Source organism: Dendrobates tinctorius, unplaced genomic scaffold (genome assembly GCF_039654945.1).
Source record: "Dendrobates tinctorius isolate UK_male_01 unplaced genomic scaffold, ASM3965494v1 ptg000250l, whole genome shotgun sequence".
In the NCBI taxonomy this organism is placed as follows: domain Eukaryota; kingdom Metazoa; phylum Chordata; class Amphibia; order Anura; family Dendrobatidae; genus Dendrobates; species Dendrobates tinctorius.
Window position 1 is genome coordinate 43,304,548 of NW_027361917.1, and position 21,719 is coordinate 43,326,266.

The following is a 21,719-nucleotide window of genomic DNA, read 5'->3' on the forward strand; positions in this document are numbered from 1 at the left end:
TCCAAGGCATCAAACTTCACCCGGGCAATTGCCTCATGGGCTGTGGCCATGCACTCGCTCAGGGGGGGCATAGGAATATATGGCCCCCGAGGCGACTACCGGTACCTGGTGACGGGTGTAGCAGACCGGTGCCTGCCAGTAATCACCCGACCCAGGCATCCTCTTCTTCCTTCAAGAATCTTCAAGAGGTTTTCAGCTTGAGGGTTCTCCATCGAGGACAGGAAACCAACTGATGCGGAGAGAGGAGCCGCCCCTTTTATCTTGAAGGTTTCCTGTCCTCATTCGGCGGATCCCCTCTCTATGGTGCCGTCATGTAGAATGGAAAAAGTCTTCACAGCGGATTGTCACTTTATACCTACTGGCAGGATCATGATGTGGCATAATGTACAGCAAATGGACCTCGCCAGTCTTCATTTCAAGTGCACTAACAGGTAGGCATTAACGATTTGGTCGTGGAACCAGTAATACAGACATTTTTCCAAATTGTCCCCGGAAACAATTTTCAACACAATGCCAGTCTACATGTTGCTTGTACTATTGTGAACATCCTGCATGGCAGAAACATTACACCATGGCCTGCAGCATCTCCGGACTAGTCTCCCATTGAGCAAATCTGGGAAATCATTGCTTAGCAACTGCAAAGTGAGCTGCCACCAGTGGATTTTGATGATTTGCAAGTCCAAATGCATTCAGCGTAGCAGAACATTCCCCAGACAACCAGTATTAATCCAATTGATAGCAACCAAGGTAAGCATGCATACAGTATATTCATGCATGTGGCACTTATACTCTTTACTGAATAAAAAAAATTTTTTAAATTTCTCTGTCTTTTCATGATTTGCTTATCATTAACAGGTCTAGCCATCCTGTGATTTTAATAATTCCACAACTTTTGTTTCTGTGTATTGATGTTCATGTGTCATGTGCCCAATTCCTTTGGTATATCCCACCCCTTGTCATGTGCTATTGCAATTGGGTAAGCAATATTCACTCCCACCCACCACCAAAAAAGCAGCACAAAGTCCGGCAGGAACATGAGCAGTGCAGAGACACAGCAGTGGTCCGGTACAATAGGGGATGGTGGGGTTTAATTGATTAAGGCCACCACAGGTATGGTCAGTTTGTACAATATTGTGATGAAAGCCCCTTTTCTGTTGTTGCTGATCAGAGTATATTGTGCCGAACACACAGAAACACGCCTTGAGAATAAAGAAGTTCTAGCGGTTAAAATCATGCACAGAAAAGGAAAAGAAGGACACTAACATTTATCTATTTGGTGGTAAATGGCTTCTTCATTTTCAGATCTCATCTTTTTGCATGTAAAGATAAACCAGCTTATTCTCCAAGCAAAATTTATTGGAACAGATTTTGGAAGAAAAGTATAAACAACAAGAAGAGGTCTGCAGAATGTCCGCCACTTATCTGTTTTCTAACAAGTTCCCGTTATTCCATAGTAATACCATAAAAAGGAGTTTGCCATTCTTGAAATAAAGTGCACTAAACTGCTGAAACCATTTAAGGTCAGGAAGAGACCAAGCTTATTTTCACTATAGTCACAAGAAGAATAGCCTTCTGACCAGTCTAATTTAAACAATCGCCAAGCGGCTAATGCCCCCGAGACTCTGCATCCCCCTCTCAGCTTCTCAATGACAGTAATAATATTTACATCACCTGAACAGGAGTTTATACAGCTTACACAGTCCATACGGACCCTGCAGACACAACATGGAACCCATCAGCTGCTAATGTAATAAATCCACAGCGTTCTCAAAATTCTTCACAATCAAGAAATGGAACGTACTCTACCCCTAATGCTATAATGCTGCTAAGCAATCTAAATTAAAGGGTTCTACTACACTTCAAACTACACAAGCAAGGCAGAAAAAAATAATAATAGTAAGTCACTGAGATACATGCAAAATTAATCCTGAACTTTTTAAGTCATAACGAAACTGCCCAGTCCTCAGGTTCATCTGGGGTAAGAGGACAGAAGAGAAATGGAGGAACATAATTAGATGCAAGTTTATTCTCTTAGTTTTATTTTTTGATCCCAAAAGAATAGGCTGGCACATACTAGTAAGGGGCGTCACTGGCTGAGCCTGATCACTATTCTTACTGTGTGCTGCACAATGTAGAGAGCATCCATCGCTTCCTTTACTGCCAATGTAGGTAAGCAAATTTTTAAAGGAGCGTCAGCCCAAACCATTAACTAAACTACTTGTACAAGGCTGTATGGGACTGAGCTTCAATACAAAACATTATGTTGTACATATTTTTGTGGTTTAGTTGCCAAGAATTTTTTTTAATTTATTTTGTATGCATGTGAGTGGGCTTTGGTACACCCTTGGCATGTCCAAGGGCTCAATGTACAGATAAGTCCCCTCAATTTGCATAATAATCTGGATTGAGTTCAGGTAGCTCTCGATTCAACTGCTGTCAATCAGTGGCTCTGCACAGACACTGCAACCCTACTCTGTCATTGCCGGCTGCTGTCAGCAGATACTACTCGGTACTATACTGCAAACAGGAGCCATCGTTTGACTCCGAACCAAGTTGGAAACTATGGAGTCTCAGCTCTTAGATCAGGGATATCAAACTCAAATACACAGACGGCCAAAGTTAAAAAGCTTGAGGCTATGTGCCCACGTAGCGTTTTTGATGCAGAATATTCCGAGCGGAAACGCATACCCTCTTCCCGGGAAAACACATGCGTTTTATGACGCGCTTTTGTAAGCGTTTTTGACGCTTTTGTTAAGCGTTTTCTTATGCGTTTTTTGCAATACAATTGAATGTATGCAGAAACGCGTGCGTTTCCGCAAAATTAATGAACATGCTGCATTTTTTTCCACTAAGCGTTTCCGCAGCGGAAAAAAACGCACCATTAGCACAACATGTGCGTTTTCCATTATATTACATTGGATGCTTTTCTTAAGCGTTTCCGCAGCAGAAACGCATGTCTAAAAGCGCTGCAGAAACTCTTAAAAAACGCAACGTGGGCACACAGCCTGAAGAAAGTTGCATGCCAACATTGATATTTGTTAAAAAAAGTCTACAATTGAGGAAGTTTTTCCTTATCAAATAAAAAGATTAACATATTATATTATTCCACTATAATTCCAAAACTTATGTAACAGCAGTAATAAGCATATGGCCCAATTTAAATATGTAATAACAAAGGATAAAAAGCCTTGAATAAAACAAAGTATGATGCAAACAAAAGTGCTTCCAAACAGTATGATACCCCACAATGAACTCCTCCACACGCACAGCATGATGACCCTACTGTACCCCCCTCCCTCAGTTCCCTCCACAAAAAAGGGTGACCCCATCACAGTATGATTCTCCAACTGTAATCCCCACACAGCCCTCCATACAGTATAACGGGCACATGAAGTTCTCCATACAGGACAATGGCTCCACATAGTTCTCCATACAGTGTAATGGCCCCCACATAGTCCTACATAAAGTGTGGCCCCACACAGTGCTCCATGCAGTTTAAGGACCCCACACGATGCTCCACACTATAAAATGGCCCCACATAGTGCTCCATACTGTATAATGGCCTCACATAGTGCTCTATACTGTATAATGGCCCCACACAATGCTCCATACTGTATAATGGTTCCACACGATGCTCCATACTGTATAATGTGCCCACATAGTGCTCTATACAGTATAATGGCCTCACATTAAAAATAATAAATACCGTATATACTAGTGTATAAGCCGACCCGAGCATAAGCCGAGGCACCTAATTTTGCCACAAAAAACTTGGAAAACTTATTGACTCGAGTATAAGCCGGGTATGTCATCCCCATCCTTGTCTGTATGGCTCCTCATCCTTGCCTGCATGGCTCCTCAACCCCACCCTTGCCTGCATGGCTCCTTATCCCTGTCCTGGTATGCATGGTACATCATCCCTATCCTTTTATGTATGGCCCCCATGAGAAAAGCATAAAAAAAAACAAAACAACATCCTATTTAATTTCCCTGCGCACTCTCGCATCTTGTTTGTGCCAGCAGCATCTGCGGCTGAGCGATCACATGTCCACGCTCATTAAGGTAATGAATATTCACCTCTCTCCATGCCTATGGGAGTGGAGAGAGGTGGATATTCATTACCTTAATGAGCGGGCACACGTGACTGCCCGGCAGCTGCTGGAAGCAGGCAACTGCTGTTGACACTCTGCGCTATAAAAGAAATTAAAATTCACTGCAAGTGCAGTGAATATTCATTTCTCTTTAACAAAGGGGACAGGCTTTAGCTGCCGGTTCCTGCCTCCTGTTGCCCGCTGCTCCGCCGCTCCCCCTCCTCCAACGTGATCTGGGACAATGACTCATGTATAAGCAGAGGGGGGTGTTTTCAGCACAAAAAACTTGTCTTATACACGAATATATACGGTAACTACTCACTTCTGCCCGTTCCAACGCTGATCTGGTTTCTTCATATATCACAATCCTACCTGTGGGAACTAGCACCGCCAATCAAATGGCAGGTTGCGTGACCTGATGGGAAGGAGCGCATGCAGGGGAGAGGGGCCACAGTGCTAGTGATGAGGGAAATGGCAAGGGAACTAACGAGTGGTGGCGCCACTAGTCATGAGGAGATGACGTGCATGACCACCCGGAGGGCTCTGCGTGCCCCCTCTGGCACACATGCCATAGGTTTGCCGCCACTGTCTTAAATTAACCTCTCTCACTGGAGGAGATTGAGGATGCTTTAGGCTCCATGTCAAATAGTAAGTCACCTGGAGAGGATGTTATTCCAGTAGAAGTTTACAAAAAGTACAGTACATGTATTCATCCACAACTATTAGAGGTTTTTAATGATGCATTGCAGAGGTGTAGACTACCAACGTCAATGAACGAGGCTGTAATTGTGATTCCAAAAGAGGGATCCACTGCTTCCAGAATCTTATCATCCCATTTCAATACTCACAGTAGACATTAAGATAATGGCAAAATTGTTCCCCAACAAGCTTAATACAGTGATAATGTTCATAAATCTCCAGGATCAGGCCAGCTTTATGACAAATTTTTCAAAGAAGGTTAATATATGGAGAATATATCTAAATCTTCAACTTCTCATTAAGAGCCATACATATAAAGCAATAGCGTCCCTCGTCACAGTTAAGGCCTTCGATAGCATGGAGTGGGCTTTTCTGTGGAGTACGCTATCCCATATGGGATTTGGGGAGAAATTTCCTGGATTAAACTTCTTTATTCTGCACCTCAGGCCAAGATCCAAGTTAATAACCTTAAGCCTGCATCTTTTCCCTTACAGAGAGGCACGAGGCAGGGCTGTCCCCTTTCTCCATTGTTTGCCATTTCTAAAGAACTGCTCGCCACAGCTATCCGCCTCTCCTTAAATATTCAAAGCTTCTCATATGGGGAAAGTCAAGAAAAAATTGCTTTATATATGAGGATGATATTCTTTTTTTTCTAGACAATTGACCGACATCACTAACGGAAACTATGGTCATTATCAATAGTTATGGGTAGTTGTCAGGTCTTTCTATTAATTGGGGTAAATCAGCACTTATGATGGTAGGAACTAAGCTTTCAAATGAAATGGTAGAAGTGGGACAACTTAATGTGCTTCATTCATTTAAATATTTGGGTATAATAGTAAGTGAAGATACTACAGACCATGAATCCTTAAATATTGATCCCCTCTTGATTACATTTCAGACTAAAATAACGACCAGGTATAAACTACCTTTGTCGGTGATAGAAAGGGCCAACCTAATCAAAATGGTTCTCATGCCACAGTTACTTTACTTATTTCACAATGCAACAACATGTCTTCCCCTACATATTTTCTAGGAAGTAAAAAGAATTTTCAGGGACTTTATTTGGGAAAAAAAACACCCCAAGAATAAAACTAGAGACCCTGCAGAGTCCCAAGGAGGACAGGGGTCTGGCTATTCCAGACCCCCCTGATGTATTTTTTTCTCCTCATAATTGCAGTACCTGAGGGAATGAGACAGCCCGGAGCTTCCATGCTCTTCCGCTAGAATGATTGGACACGTACTGGGCATAAGGAACTTGGTGGAGACTTTGGAGGGAGGAGTTTTCAGAAGTTATGATCACTTGGGTATAACAATTAGAGGGATACACAAAATATGGTCTAAAGCTAAATAGACGAAGGACATAACAGGATACCCCAAACATTCACCTATATGGAACAATTCTAATTATCCAGAATTTGATAAATTGGATGGTTTTGGGAAGTGGCAGGAAAAGGGGCTCACCAGGATCACACAACTCATTAAACACAATACATTTAAGACCATTCAGGAACCTTAGAAAGAGCAGGGAATTCCAAGTAAAGGATTTTACTAATATTTGCAGTTAAGATATGCTTAGACACTGCAATCTAGAAAATTCCATCTCATTCAAAGTAGAAGAGCGCCTTTCTTGGACACAATGGTGGTGAAGGGATCGACGAGAGGTGCAAGTTCACTTCACTACAAGTGACTTATGGCACAGATCCTTAAGAAAAGAAGTTGCAATCTCAAAACTAAATGGGAAAAGGATGTGGGTTATATTAGTGAGGATATATGGAAAGTGATTTTACAGTCAGTACCTTTAGTATCCATGAGTGAAGCCCACAGACTTTCACAATATTACCTGATTCATGTGTATAACATCCCCTCACGTCTACATACCTATGGTTATAAAACAGACTAAAACTGTTATACTGTAGATGTGGGAAGAATCCTGACGCAGATCTATGTCATGTAATGTGGAACTGTTCTATAGTCTCATCCCAGAATTCTCCAAGTTTAGATCTCATATCTATTTGATATTTGGTATTTGAGATCCCTTCACATCCTATTGTCTGTTTACAGCTATGTAAATGGCCTACCAATTGAAGAGGCCCAACAGATATCCATTATTATTTGCTTGTTGAATCAAGCTAGAATACTTATTGCCCTTCATTGGAAAGATACAGAACCTCCCAGTGTGCGAGAATACATCCCCAGTATAAATTGTAAGCTTCGTCTAGAGAAATTCTTTGTCTCAGGTGATTGGTGATCTATCAAATTTGAAAAATTGTGGGCTCCGTGGCTGAATTTCCCAGGGTTGGCCCCTATAACATTAACATGGCTGAGAATGCTGGCGAATGCCCGCACTAGATAAAGAAGTCTTAGACTTCGTTAGTAAAGCATGAACGGACCCCCTGGATAATACTACCCATGACTGACTATAAGAGTGGTTCTTAATGGATAGGTAAGCTTAATTATGGTATAATATCCATTGTGTAGTGGAGTGATGAGTAGCGGTATCTAGGATAGTGTATGTTCATAAGGAAACTTTGGTACAGCACAATTATTTGCAGTAAAAGGAGAGAGAAAGAAGGTAAGAAACAATAACAATTATGTACTAACTAGATGTAGGCCCGATGCTATCGCATCGGGAGGGTGGTAATATGATGGGGCAGGCTTTGCAGCGTTGAGAATCTCCCCCCCCCCCATGTGCTCACCCACCTAGCCACTCTCTCTTTCCCCATGTGCTGACTTCTCCAGTCTGTGCGATCTTCTGTGACCTGTCTACCCCATGTTCTATCCCCCTTGTCTGCTGTCTCTCTCCTTCGTGTGATGTGTTCTCCCCTCATGTGCTGTCCCGTTCGAGCCATCTTCCCCCTGTACTCCATCTCTCTCACCCCTGTGTCTGACCGTGTACAGAACATACCACAGCTCCTGGGCAGGGGAGGAAGCAAAAGACAATACTGACATTACAGCAGGAGATACAGTTGTGGCCAAAAGTATTGACACCCCTGCAATTCTGTCAGATAATACTCCGTTTCTTCCTGAAAATGATTGCAAACACAAATTCTTTGGTATTGTTATCTTCATTTAATTTGTCTTAAATGAAAAAACACAAAAAGAATTGTCCTAAAGCCAAATTGGATATAATTCTACACCAAACATAAAAAAGAGGGTGGAAAAAATTCTTGGCACTGTTCGAAAAATCATGTGATGCTTCTCTAATTTGTGTAATTAACAGCACCTGTAACTTACCTGTGGCACCTAACAGGTGTTGGCAATAACCAAATCACACTTGCAGCCAGTTGACATGGATTAAAGTTGACTCAACCTCTGTCCTGTGTCCTTGTGTGTACCACATTGAGCATGGAGAAAAGAAAGAAGACCAAAGAACTGTCTGAGGACTTGAGAAACCAAATTGTGAGGAAGCATGAGCAATCTCAAGGCTACAAGTCCATCTCCAAAGACCTGAATGTTCCTGTGTCTACCGTGCGCAGTGTCGTCAAGAAGTTTAAAGCCCATGGCACTGTGGCTAACCTCCCTAGATGTGGACGGAAAAGAAAAATTGACAAGAGATTTCAACGCAAGATTGTGCGGATGTTGGATAAAGAACCTCGAATAACATCCAAAAAGTTCAAGCTGCCCTGCAGTCCGAGGGTACAACAGTGTCAACCTGTACTATCCATCGGCGTCTGAATGAAAAGGGACTGTAGGTAGGAGACCCAGGAAGACCCCACTTCTTACCCGGAGATTTAAAAAAGCCAGGCTGGAGTTTGCCAAAACTTACCTGAAAAAGCCTAAAACGTTTTGGAAGAATGTTCTCTGGTCAAATGAGACAAAAGTAGAGCTTTTTGGGCAAAGGCATCAACATAGAGTTTACAGGAGAAAAAAGAGGCATTCAAAGAAAAGAACACGGTCCCTACAGTCAAACATGGCAGAGGTTCCCTGATGTTTTGGGGTTGCTTTGCTGCCTCTGGCACTGGACTGCTTGACCGTGTGCATGGCATTATGAAGTCTGAAGACTACCAACAAATTTTGCAGCATAATGTAGGGCTTAGTGTGAGAAAGCTGGGTCTCCCTCAGAGGTCATGGGTCTGCCAGCAGGACAATGACCCAAAACACACTTCAAAAAGCACTAGAAAATGGTTTGAGAGAAAGCACTGGAGACTTCTAAGGTGGCCAGCAATGAGTCCAGACCTGAATCCCATAGGACACCTGTGGAGAGATCTAAAAATGGCAGTTTGGAGACGGCACCCTTCAAATATCAGGGACCTGGAGCAGTTTGCCAAAGAAGAATGCTCTAAAATTCCAAGAGAAGCATTGTAAGAAACTCATTGATGGTTACCGGAAGCGGTTGGTCGCAGTTATTTTGGCTAAAGGTTGTGCAACCAAGTATTAGGCTGAGGGTGCCAATACTTTTGTCTGGCCCATTTTTGGAGTTTTGTGTGAAATGATCAATGTTTTGCTTTTTGCTTCATTTTCTTTTGTGTTTTTTCATTTAAGACAAATTAAATGAAGATAATAATACCAAAGAATTTGTGATTGCAATCATTTTCAGGAAGAAACTGAGTAGTATCTGACAGAATTGCAGGGGTGTCAATACTTTTGGCCACAACAGTAGCAGAGGATACATTTTGTTAGGTAAAATATTGTTTAAAAACAGTTAGTGAAATATTTTAAATCACAAAATGAATCCTCTGTAATCCCCTGCTGTAATGTCAGTATTGCCTTTTGCTTCCTCCCCTGCCCAGGAGATGTGGTATGCTCCGTACATGGTCAGACGCAGACAATTTTTAAAATGAACTTTCGTTCGTGGGAAAACCTCTTTAATGTGACCAGCTTCCTCTGCCTATTTACAAGTCGTGCATCTGCCACCGGGATCAGCCAAATGATTCACTGTGCCTGTGCAGAATTCGCGCAGGCGCAGTGCGACAGTGTTCCGCTAGCGGTACCACGCAAGAGGCTGCATGAGTGTGAGTATGTGTGAGTGTTGCGTACGGCGTATAGAGTGTGTGTGTGTTGCGACGGTGTTCCGTTGATGGTACTGCGCAATAGGTTGGTACCAGCAGCAGTTTCCATACTGAGACACCCATCACTTGGGTGTCCCAATATGGCGGTCGGTGAACTTCCTCCACTTGGAATTCTGGGATACGGTAACATCTGGACAGAACAGGAAATGAAAACATTACAAGGCAATTATATAAATAGATATAACTTATTTTATATCTTATATTGTTAATATTGAATGTCTTAGAGAGGGTCGTGGGGAGGGGAGGAAACCGGATAGAAGTATTGCTCAAGACAAAGGGCATATGGACATTTCCTTGAAAGAACCTTGAGCATTTTAATGGACACTTCATTTTCTGAATCTGAGAGTTGGGAAGGATAGGGTGGACTGGGGTGGAATGGGGGCTGAAATTTTTGTTTATTGAACATTTTCTAAACAAAACTATCTGATTTAAAAAAAAAAAAAAAGAAGCAAGGCAAGCAATGTAGCAGAAACAATAATAGGCTTGCATTGGTCAGAGAGTGTGGGCGAAAGTCTATTGGAAATGTCAGGAACCAGGAAAAGTTGGATCGTGTCATGCTATGTGGATCTGTTATAAAGGTCCATTAAAAGGAGTCTTGCCATAAACAAAGAACACGTTTATTATTATTCCAAGATCTATTATTTCCACAATTGCATGCGATAAAAAAATGTTCCTGTGCTGAGATAATCTTATAAATGTGACCCTGCTGTGTGCTGTGTAATGGCCGTGTCTGACCGTACAGGGACTGGTCTGATCATACCACAGCTCCTGGGCAGGGGAGGAAGCACAACAGTTTACAGACAGGACAGTATTGCAGCTGCTGGTAAGGAAAAACAACATTTCCCTGCTTGTTTAAAACATATTTACCTCACAGAAACAATGATTAGTGAACCCATGTTGTCCTGTCTGGATAATCTTTTCTTTCCACTCCTGGCCAAGAGCTGTGGTATAATCAAACCATGTTCCTGCACGGTCAGAGACGACCATTACACAGTACATAATAGGGACACATTTATAAGATTATCTCAGCACAGGAACATTTATTTTAACACATCCAATTGTGGAACATATTTTTATTCTAAAATCTATTATTTAAAAACTTTGTTTGTGAGTCAACTCCTTTAAGTGAATGGAGTAGGCCTCACTAGGTATTGGTTTTTGGCGACTGCAACAAAAGGGGAGTACAGGCAGTGGTGCAAGTTGGTGCACCGCAAGTCCTTAGGGGAAAAGCTGAACTCAACTGTAAATCTGACAGCTCCATTTGTGACATTACCAATATTACACCTCCATATTTGAAGCGGTTGTATATAAATTCAAATTAATTTTACCAAAACTTGAGTCATGGAAGTGACTTGTCGGGGAGCAGAAAACCCTCCTGCCACAAGGGGGTGCTTTCCCCTGGTTCCTCCCTGTACCTTTACTGCAAAATCACACCCTTGAATAACTAATTACGTTTTTTTTTTTTGTAATTTCGAAGACCTCGAAAGTAAAGTTGCACAAGTATGTAACAGAGCACCAGCGTACATTCAAGGAGACATAGACGAGAAACATCCAGCGTGGGTTGTGCCATCCCAGGTGAGTACAATGAAACACCAGAACAGATAGCTGGCAAAAATTCCACAGTAAACCAAGGATAAAAAAGGTGTATCTGTTCTGGAGTTTTTCTTCCCGAATTATCAAAGGTCAACTTTCATTTGTACTCACCTCGGGTGGCACAACCCACACTTGATCTTTTTCATCTGTCTCTCCTTGATACTGCTGCAAGTCCAGCCTGATCCAAGCAAAGCTTCCCTCTTCTCCGGAGCCTGGACTTCCAGTTTGGTTAGCTGACACTTGCGTATGTTTCTATTCGACTTTACATTTAGGTTGCTAAATGCAATTGTCTGTTCAAGAAGGTCAAGAAAGTTTACGTAGGACCTTGTCACTAACCGTTTTGGCAAATTTCCCATGAATAACTATAGTTGGAGAACCTTTTTTAATCAATCTGCACTATACTTGATTAACCTTCCTGAATATTTACGAATAACCAGTCCACTTGTTACAAGGGATTGTGCAATATCAAAGTATAAAAGTAGGTGCAAGGGAGAACATTTCTCCTTATGAAAATTGGCAATTTGGTGTAATGTGATTTCTAGTAGTGATGAGCGAGTATACTCGTTGCCTGGGTTTTCCCGAGCACGCTCAGGTGTTCTCCGAGTATTTTGACGTGCTCGGAGATTTAGTTTTCCTCGTCTTATCTGCATGATTTGCGGCTGCTAGACAGGCTGAATACATGTGAGGAATGCCTGTTTGTAAGGCCGGTGTCACACTGCGTTATAGGCAGTCCGTTGACGGACTGCGTTACACCGTGGTATAACGCAGTCAGTTAACGCCGCCATTGTGCCCCATTGTCGGGCGCATGGCGAAGCATGCCGTAAAGCGGCACGCGTTCGCGATGTGCTATCATTAGCTGATGGAGCCTCGGACGCGGCCTGCAGCGTCTGAGGCTCCGTCACCGCTAGCGCAGATGAATCATCTGTGCTAGCACAGATGATTCATCTGTGATAGCGGGTATAGCATAACATGATCACGTTATGGTATACCGTTAGCAGCCTGTCAACGCTATGCGTTTAACGGGCTGCTAAAACATGATGTGAACCTGGCCTTAGGGAATTCCCACATGTATTCAGGTTGCCTAGCAGCTGTAAATCATGCAGCTACTTCGACAAAAACGAAATTTCCGAGCACCCCAAAATACTCGGAGGACACCCGAGCATGCTCAGGAAAAGCTGAGCAATGAGTATACTCCCTCATCACTAATTTCTAGGTCATGCAATGCCCCTATGGGAATTTAAATATGCAAATAGCCTATTCAGTGAGAAAGAGGGCAGGAACTCTAATATGTAGATATAGCAATCCTAAAAGTCAATATCAACCCTATACCCATGAGTTAGGATAAGAATCTATGGAGATACTTAAGCTGCAAACATGTGGCGAAACATTCACCTTTAAGACACCTGTCATCTACCCAATTCCGATAAACTGTTTTGCACTGATGAGGGGGAAAACACCAAGAAACATGTGTCTGCAAATGGAGTGTCTGGTTTGGCCTCCTATCTGAAGTCATGTATTTAAAGGGTCAATATTGACTTTTAGGATTGCCATTTCAAATAGACAGACCAAGAGTTTAAAGGCCCTGTCTCACATAGCGAAATCGTTAGCGAAATCGCTGAAACGTCACCGATTTTGTGACGCAACAGCGATCTCGCCAGCGATCTCATTACGTGTGAAACATAGCAGCGACCGGGCCCCCCGCTGTGATGTTGCTGATCGTGCTCGAATATCCTGGGCCATTTTCTGATCGCTGGTGTCCCGCTGGCCAGCATGCATTTTGTGTTTGACGTAGACGAGCGACCTCGTTGGCGACTCAGAACTCAGGGACGCAGGCGTGAGTCGTCAGAATAGCTGCTGTGTGACAAGGTCCCAACGACCACAGAGGTCGTTATACGGAGCGCTTCTGCGTCGTTGAGTAGATCTGCCTGTTTGACAGCTTACTAGCGACCATTTAGCGACGTACCAGCGATCCTTACCAGGTCATATCGTTGTTGGGATCCCTGGTGCATTGCGTAGTGTAACGGTACCTTAAGTCCTAACTACAGAGGCAATTTGATAAAAGTTGGAGGGGTGTCCTTTTACACTTTATCCACCAAACTAACATTTAACCAAAAGTGTAAGTAAAATGTTAAAGTCTATCTGCTATGTTTCTGTGTTAAAAATCTGAGAGGTTGTTTGCATGACAGTTGAGCCATAAAAGAGGAAGGTGAAAAGACAAATGCAAAAAACTCAATTTAAAATCTGGCGAAGAACTATCAGGGAAAAAAAGATTTTATGACTGTTGCATCCTATGATGTGGTATGTAGAAGATTGCTTTACACTGAAAAAAAGAAAATATTTCCATCTTAAACATTTTATCTTTAACATTATAAATCAGAACCTACCGACATCTGTTTCTTGAGATTCAGCATCTGAATGTGTAATTTCTCTTACCTCTAAGTCATACAGATATCTGAAATCATAATCTTGGTCTGCAGCCCCCTTCACGGCTTCAGCTAGTTCCACAGCTCCTTTGCCACCAAATGACCAGTGGTTACATGCAACCGCATCAAAAGCCCCAGAATCCTTGGCTATTTTGCAAACTAGGTCAATTTCAGCTTGAGTATCAGTTCTGCATGTTTAGGAGAAAAATAAAGCTCATTAGAAGAAATGCAAAAACAAGATAAGTTTTGAAAACAAAAAAGTCACACCTACATAAAATAACTTTGCAACTTCGTTATTTTTTGTCAATTCATTATTTCCAGAACCTTAACCCCAACCCTAGTCCAACACTAACCCTAGCTCTAACCCTAGCCCCAACTCTAACCATAACCCTAACTAGCTATAACCCCAACCATAACCCTAATGGAAAAAAAACACTTTTATTTTATTATTTTTACCTAACTAAGAGGGTGATAAAGGGGGGTTTGATTTACTATTTTTTTTATTTTGATCACCATGATAGAGTTCATTACAGTGATCAAAATTAACCAATAGGAGAAATCTCCTATTGTTGCCGGGTGCCGACCAGCAGATCTCAGCCTGCCATTTTCTTCCCAGAAGACGCCGACGGCCAACACAGGGGGATGCAGGAGGTTCCAGGGGACCCCATTTCTCTTTCCTCTGATGTGCTAGATCACATCAGAGGAAAGAGAAATTAAAATGGGAAAATTTGACTTTTTTATGACGCTGTGGGGCGCTATACACTTATTTCTCAGCGCCGTTAAATAAGTACCCTTAGCTGCCGCCGTTAAAAGGCGTATCAGTGGTTGCGAAGGGGTTAAAATATCCTTTTATTTTGTTAGGCTGTTAGAAGGTTTAAAATTGTAGCAGAAATTTTTCATTTTTTTTCAAGGAAACACGGGTATTACATACCTGGTAATGTGTTTTTTCATGAGACATGACGGCACCACGAGAGAGGGGATCCGCCCTACGAGGACAGGAAACCTTCAAGATAAAAGGGGCGGCTCCTCTCTCCGCATCAGTTGTTTTACAGAGCACGAGAGGAACTCCGCAGGTTAGTGCACACATAAATAATATCTATTTTACACTGCTAAATTTCCAACACCAAGGGAGTGTATAATACCAACCAAACACCCAACTAATGATGTGATCAAATAGGGCGGGAATATAAGGGTGCCGTCATGTCTCATGAAAAAACACATTACCAGGTATGTAATACCCGTGTTTTTCCATGGTACATGACGGCACCACGAGAGAGTTACAGAGATTTGTATTCTCTTTAGGGGGGGGATCACTGCCTGTAACACTCTTCTCCCAAATGTGAGATCAGAGGCAGCAGATAGGTCTAATCTGTAATGTCTGAAAAAGGTAGATGGAGAGGACCAAGTGGCCGCCTTACAGATTTGGTCGATGGAGGCGTCCGCTCTCTCCGCCCAGGACGTTGCCATGGCCCTCGTGGAGTGGGCTTTTAGGCCCTCTGGAACATCCCTGCCTGCACTACTATATGCTAGTATGATGGCCTCTCTCACCCATCTAGCTATAGTTTGCTTAGAGGCTTTAAGGCCCTTCCTTACCCCCTGATATGAGACAAATAAGGCCCTCTGTTTCCTCCATGGTTTTGTCACCTCTAAATACTGTAGGATACATCTCCTAACGTCTAAGCAATGTAATCTCTCTTCCTTTTTATTACCGGGGTTAGGACAAAAGGATGGCAAGATTATTTCCTGAGCTCTGTGGAATTTCGATACTACCTTAGGGAGGTATGCTGGATCTAATCTTAACACGACTCTATCGTCCATAACCTGGGTGTATGGTGGGTCTGCTGATAGTGCGTGTAAGTCCCCAACCCTACGTGCCGATGTGAGTGCCACTAACAAGGCTGTTTTTAAAGTTAACACTTTATCTGATGTTGTGTTTATTGGTTCAAATGGACTTTCCGTTAGGGTTGATAGGACTAAATTTAGATCCCAGGGAGGAGGTTTAGGAGATGGGACAGAGTCAGCTCTAGTACAGGCCCGGATAAATCTGGCGACCCATCTATCGCTTGCCAAGTCATAGTTGAATAATGCTGCCAGGGCTGAAACGTGTACTTTCAGGGTGCTGACCGCTAAGCCCAAGTCTAAACCTCTTTGTAGAAACTCTAGCACTGCCCTCACAGGTACTTCCCCGTCCTGTATTGGGCCTGAGGTGGACAAAAATTTTCTCCATATTCTCCCGTATATTTTTGTAGTCACTGGCTTTCTGCTACTGATTAGGGTGGTAATCAACCTTGCTGAAAAACCTTTCTTCTTTAACAGTGACCTTTCAAATTCCAGGCTGTCAAATGCAGCCTGGAATTCGGAGGATGATTGAAGGGACCCTGTGTTAGGAGATCGTGGTCCTCTGGGAGCACCCATGGATCTGTCACTGACATCACTCTCAACCAATAGAACCACGTCCTTTTTGGCCAAAAGGGAGCTATCATGATTACCCTGGCTTGGTCCTCCCTGATCTTTTTCAGGACTAATGGAATAAGGCATATCGGAGGGAAGGCGTACAGGAGACCTGATGTCCATTCTATTCTGAAGGCGTCTACCGCCAGTGGCATGTCTGCTGGCCTTAGGGAGCAGAATTTTTGAACTTTTCTGTTGGCTTTTGAGGCGAAGAGATCTATTATGGGTTTTCCCCACCTCTGCACAATTTGTTGAAAAATGGACTCTTTTAGGCACCATTCGCCTTGCTTTAAGTGGTTCCTGCTCAGAAAGTCCGCCTTCAGGTTGTCCGCGCCTCGGATATGCAGGGCCGATAATGAGAGAAACTGATGTTCCGCCAGAGTTAGGATTCTCCCTGCTATTTCCATTAACGACCGAGAACGGGTGCCCCCCTGATGGTTCACGTACGCGACTGCTGTACAATTGTCCGATAGGACTTTCACATGATGTCCTCTCAGGCGTGTAAGTAATCCTTCCAGCGCTCTTTCGATGGCTAGTAGCTCCCACTCGTTTGAGGATAGATCTTTTTCCCCCCGAGCCCAAGTATCTTGGAGCCATAGGGTGTCTAGATGGGCTCCCCAGCCCCAGGGACTGGCATCTGTCGTGACTACTCTGGAGGCTGCATATGTCCAGGGCACTCCCCTCGGAGAGGACTCTATCTGTAACCACCATTTTAGTGACTGGAGTACAGGATCCGGGATGGTGAGCTTCTGTTCTAACTGCCCTTGAAGCGTCAGATCGCTTTGTAACACGTACCACTGAAGCTCCCTTGTGTGAAATTGAGCACATTTTACTGCTGGTATGCAGGAGGTTAGGGACCCTAACACTGACATGGCTTTCCTCAGAGTCATTGTTGGCTTTCCTAATGTTGTTCTGATTAGGTTTTTGATTTTTTCTTCTTTCTCCTCTGGGAGGCGACACTCCTGTATTACCGAGTCTATTGTTAGGCCTAAAAAATTCTGGACCATCGTTGGCTCCAACCTGGATTTTTTGAAGTTCAGTTGCCAACCCAGAGTCTGAAGAGTCTCTATCACTACCTTGACTTGTTCCTGACAGTGAGCGAAATCCTTCCCCACTATCAAGAAGTCGTCCAGATATGGTATTACTAGAGCATCTTTTTCTCTGAGGTGTGCCGTGACCTCCGCAATTAATTTTGTGAAGACCCGGGGGGCTGTTGCTACCCCAAAGGGTAGCGCTTTGTACTGAAAGTGATGCCACTGAGATTTTATGTGGACTGCCACCCTGAGATATTTGCGGTCTTGTTGCCGGATCGGGACATGGTAGTAAGCATCCTTGAGATCCAGGACTGACATGTAACACCGAGGGAAGAGGAGCTTCACTGTAGACCTTATCGTCTCCATCTTGAATAATGGGACTACTAGATGCTTGTTGAGGCCTTTTAGATTTACAATTGTCCTCCAGGAATCGTCCGGTTTCTTTATGAGAAATAGGGGGGAGTAAAAGCCTTCCTTCTTTTCTTTTTCTGGAACTTCTTCCAGTACGAGTTTTTGTACAAGCGATAATACCTCCTCTTCCAAACTCTTTTGCCTTTCTTGAGATGATTGTACCGGAGTTTGAATGAATTTTTGTGGTGGCCAGTGGTGGAATTTTAACTCCAGACCTGACCCTACTATCTGTCGGATCCAGGTGCTGGATGAGATCCTTTCCCAGGCTGGGAGGAAGTGAGAGAGCCTTCCCCCCACCTGAGAAGGACCGTCACTGGGCGGGTTTTTTGGCTTCTCTAGGGGGCTTACTGAAATAGAAGCCTCTCCCTCCTCTGTATCGCTTGTCAGAATTGTTTCTGTCACGATCTTTAAATTGTTGCCTTCTGAATTTTCGGCCCCTCTGAAAGGAGCGCCGAAAGGCTTGGTTATTTTGGAAAATTCTTTTTTGTATCACTCGCTTTTTCCAATACTTCATCCAACGCCGGACCGAATAAGAAATTTCCTTCACATGGTAGAGAACAAAGTCTCATTTTTGCCTGGGTGTCCCCCGGCCAGCATTTAAGCCATACCGCACGCCGTCCTACATTGGTTAAGGCTGCTGACTTTGACGCTAGTCTGGCCGAATCTGCTGACGCCTCTGCGAGAAAGTCCGCCGCTGCTCTAATAGCCGGCAATGATTCCAGAATCGTTTCTCTGGGAACTCCTTGTTCTAATTGATCTTCCAAGTTGTCTGTCCATATCTTTAGGGACCTAGCTATGCAAGTGGCTGCGATGGCGGGCCTTAGTGCGCCCGCCGAGGTCTCCCAGGCTGCCTTAAGGCAATTATCTGCCTTTCGGTCCAGCGGCTCTTTTAGAAACCCCAGGTCCTCAAAGGGTAGGGAAGATTTTCTGGCGACCTTTGATATTGCTACATCAATTTTGGGGGCTCTATCCCAGGATGAGGATGCCTCTTCCTCAAAGGGGTACCTCCTCTTTAGGGAATTCGTTATCTGGGACTTCCTTTCTGGCTTTTCCCATTCGCGTTTTATGAGTGCTTTTAGTTGGTCATTCACAGGGAAGGTCTTACGCTTTTTCTTTTGCAGTCCACTGAACATGAGATCTTGGGCTGTCTTTTTTGTCCGCTCTTCTACTAGCCCCATGGTAGATCTAACTGCTTTAATGAGTTCATCCGTAGAGTCTACTGGAAACGTATCTTCCCCATCCGAGCTACTTCCTGAATACTGTGACTTATTTGAGTCGTCCTCTGACCCTGTAGAGTCTTGTTGAGAGACCCCTGAGGGGCTTGATCTCCTAGTTTTCCTCTCTGTATCTACAGCTTGTAATGCTCTTACTGATTTGGAAACTTCTGTCTGAATTATGGTCCTCAGACTATCCGAAAATGAGGGCGTTTCCTCTGCTATGGTCTGGTTAATGCACTCCTGGCATAACTTTTTGTTCCAGGCTGCTTCTACGGGACTTTTACATAAGGCACATTCTTTATTTTTTGATTTTCCTCTACATTTCTTAGGGACCTCCTATACTCCACCCCGCCAATGTATGTAAGAGGAGGAGGAGAGGGAAAGAGAGGAGAAAAGAGAAAGAGAACAGACATTAGATTACTGGACTTTCTCGAAGTTCACTCACCACTCGGACGCTTCATAGAACGGGTACCGGATCTGGAGGTTGGCTGGTCCTTTCACTGTCTCCCAACGAGACTATGGACCCCTCTTTCCTGCGGTGACGACCCGCCCGTGCACTGCCCGAGTGGCTCACACTACTGCTGTGGCTTGTCTTTGCTTTCTCCTCTGAGCACGACCGCCTCTCTTTTGCCTCCTGGCGTGGTTGCACATGCTCTGGCGAAGGGCTCTCCATTATGCTGCTTATGGCTGCAAGCAGTCACTTCCACTCAAAATTGGTGCTGTGACGCCTGCTTGCCTTTTCTGGCGATCTTAAATAGCACCCTTCTTTTTTTTAATTTTTTTTTTAGACCAACTGGTCTCGCACCTGCTGCGCTTGCTGTGTGGACGCGCGCGCGCGTGCCTCATGCCTCTGCACCCCCCCCGGGACCGTGCACACCTTCTCTTCTCCCAGGCCCCGCGGTGCTGTGTGCGCCGCTCTACTTCCGGGTCGCCGCAACCACTTCCGGGTCATCGGCCATTATGCGCGCTCCCAGGCACGCGCGCCTCCCGGTGCGGCCATACGAACCCAGGCCGGGTGAGCGCTTGTATTTCGGGACCCACCGACACCCTTTACCTGCACGGTGGACCCCTTCCTGACTTGCAGGTATACCTCATGCCTCGCTATTCTCTGCTTGTAGAATTACAGATCTCGGGCTGCGGGGTCCGGTGTCTGGTGTTCAACAGGGAGGGTACACAGTCTGTGGCCTCCGAGGAGCTCTCTGCCCGGGCACCGATGTGTCTCCTGGGCTGCATGGCCACTGTATGTCAACAGGGAGGGAACACTACCAGTGGCCTCCCTGGACCTCTGACATCTTGGAGGGTCCATCCGCCAAGGTACCCGCTTCACCTGGGCATCTGCCCTATCGGCTGTGGCCATGCCTTCGCTCAGGGGGGACATAGGCATATATGGCCCCCGAGGCGACTACCGGTACCCGGCGTCGGGTGTAGCAGACCCATGCCTGCCATTAATCACCCGACCCAGGCCCAGGCATCCTCTTCTTCGGAATCTTCAAAGAGGCTTTCATCTTGAGGGTTCCCCGTCGAGGACAGGAAACCAAATGATGCGGAGAGAGGAGCCGCCCCTTTTATCTTGAAGGTTTCCTGTCCTCGTAGGGCGGATCCCCTCTCTCGTGGTGCCGTCATGTACCATGAAAAAATATACAAAACGTGCGCTACTTTTTTATCGACCTATTCAGTTTTGAAGTGACTTTAGCGGACCTATATGTTGTAAAGTCTCCAAAAGTGAGACCGCTTTAACAGAGCCCCTCAACGTATTCAAAACTGCTGTAAGGTAGTCTATCATTTGGGAGCTTTTCAGGAATTAATACAAAGTGACATGACTGGAAGGAACAAATGTTATTTTCACCACCTAAATGTTGTTAACTTCTGAACAGGCTGCTATAGCCGGCAGACTAAGGCCGTTATTTGGCCATTGATTGCCATGGCAAACATCAGGCCCACACGATCAAGATCTGTGTGCTGATGGCGTTAAAGATGGAGGCCCCACACTCTTACCAATTTAAATGCCTTAATCACTATTGACAGCAGCACCTAAGGGGTTAAATAGCCATGGTTGGTGACAAAAACCAATTAAGACTGATACAGCAAGGTGTCAGCTATAGTGTACACCTGATGCATTTTCACCAGTGGGGGGATGCTATTGTCTGATATCAGTAAGGTGAGGTCAGCAAAAAAACGGTGGTCACAAAAGGGTTATTGTACAGCTTGTATAAAGTTACCAGGTTTTTACTACAGGTTACAAAAAAAAAAAAATAATAAGCCAACGTATCCATGTAGAATCAAGGTAAAGGATTTGAGACCTTGCAAAGCCATCTGTACCTTTCATTCTGTGAAAAGATAATGTAACAATATAGCACCATTCAAATAAGCACATTTTCATTAAATGCAGCATTCAGAATCTACAGACGGGCCTGCCTGGTGTTATTCCATCCTCAATACATTACTCGAAGGCTCATTAGCAATAGCTGTCACACTTCCATTAAGCCCCGGACTAGCCTGTGTAGGTAATATGAGCGATGTTGTCAGTGTCTTGGTTCTTCTGACATGTTCTTGGCGGCCATGAAAAGTTACACCCATCAACAGCTAAGCACCACTACAGTGTAATGATGGAAAGGGGTTAAATCCTCACCTACTGTATCCTCACCCATTCCTTGTAGACGGAGCCCTCGTGGGCAGGGTCCCCTTTGTTCTTATAGCAGGCGTTGACTCGTTTTATTCAAGCTTATTGTACTTGTTTTTTTTTATACCCCTTTTCATATTAAGTGCCATGCAATAAATGGCGCTATAA

The 21,719-nt window shown here is 44.2% G+C and overlaps 1 protein-coding gene across 2 annotated transcripts in view; it reads right to left on the reverse strand.

The window, feature by feature from the left end:
• MTHFD1L (methylenetetrahydrofolate dehydrogenase (NADP+ dependent) 1 like) overlaps positions 1-21,719 on the reverse strand; it is a 346,407-nt gene that overhangs the window by 122,732 nt on the left and 201,956 nt on the right. Inside the window, exon 24 of one of the 2 annotated variants that reach the window (XM_073557652.1) lies at positions 13,829-14,006. In XM_073557652.1, the coding sequence (XP_073413753.1) occupies positions 13,829-14,006 (178 nt within the window). Of the gene's footprint in view, positions 1-13,828; positions 14,007-21,107; positions 21,259-21,719 lie in introns of those variants that run through there. The other variant, XM_073557653.1, reaches the window with a different exon arrangement.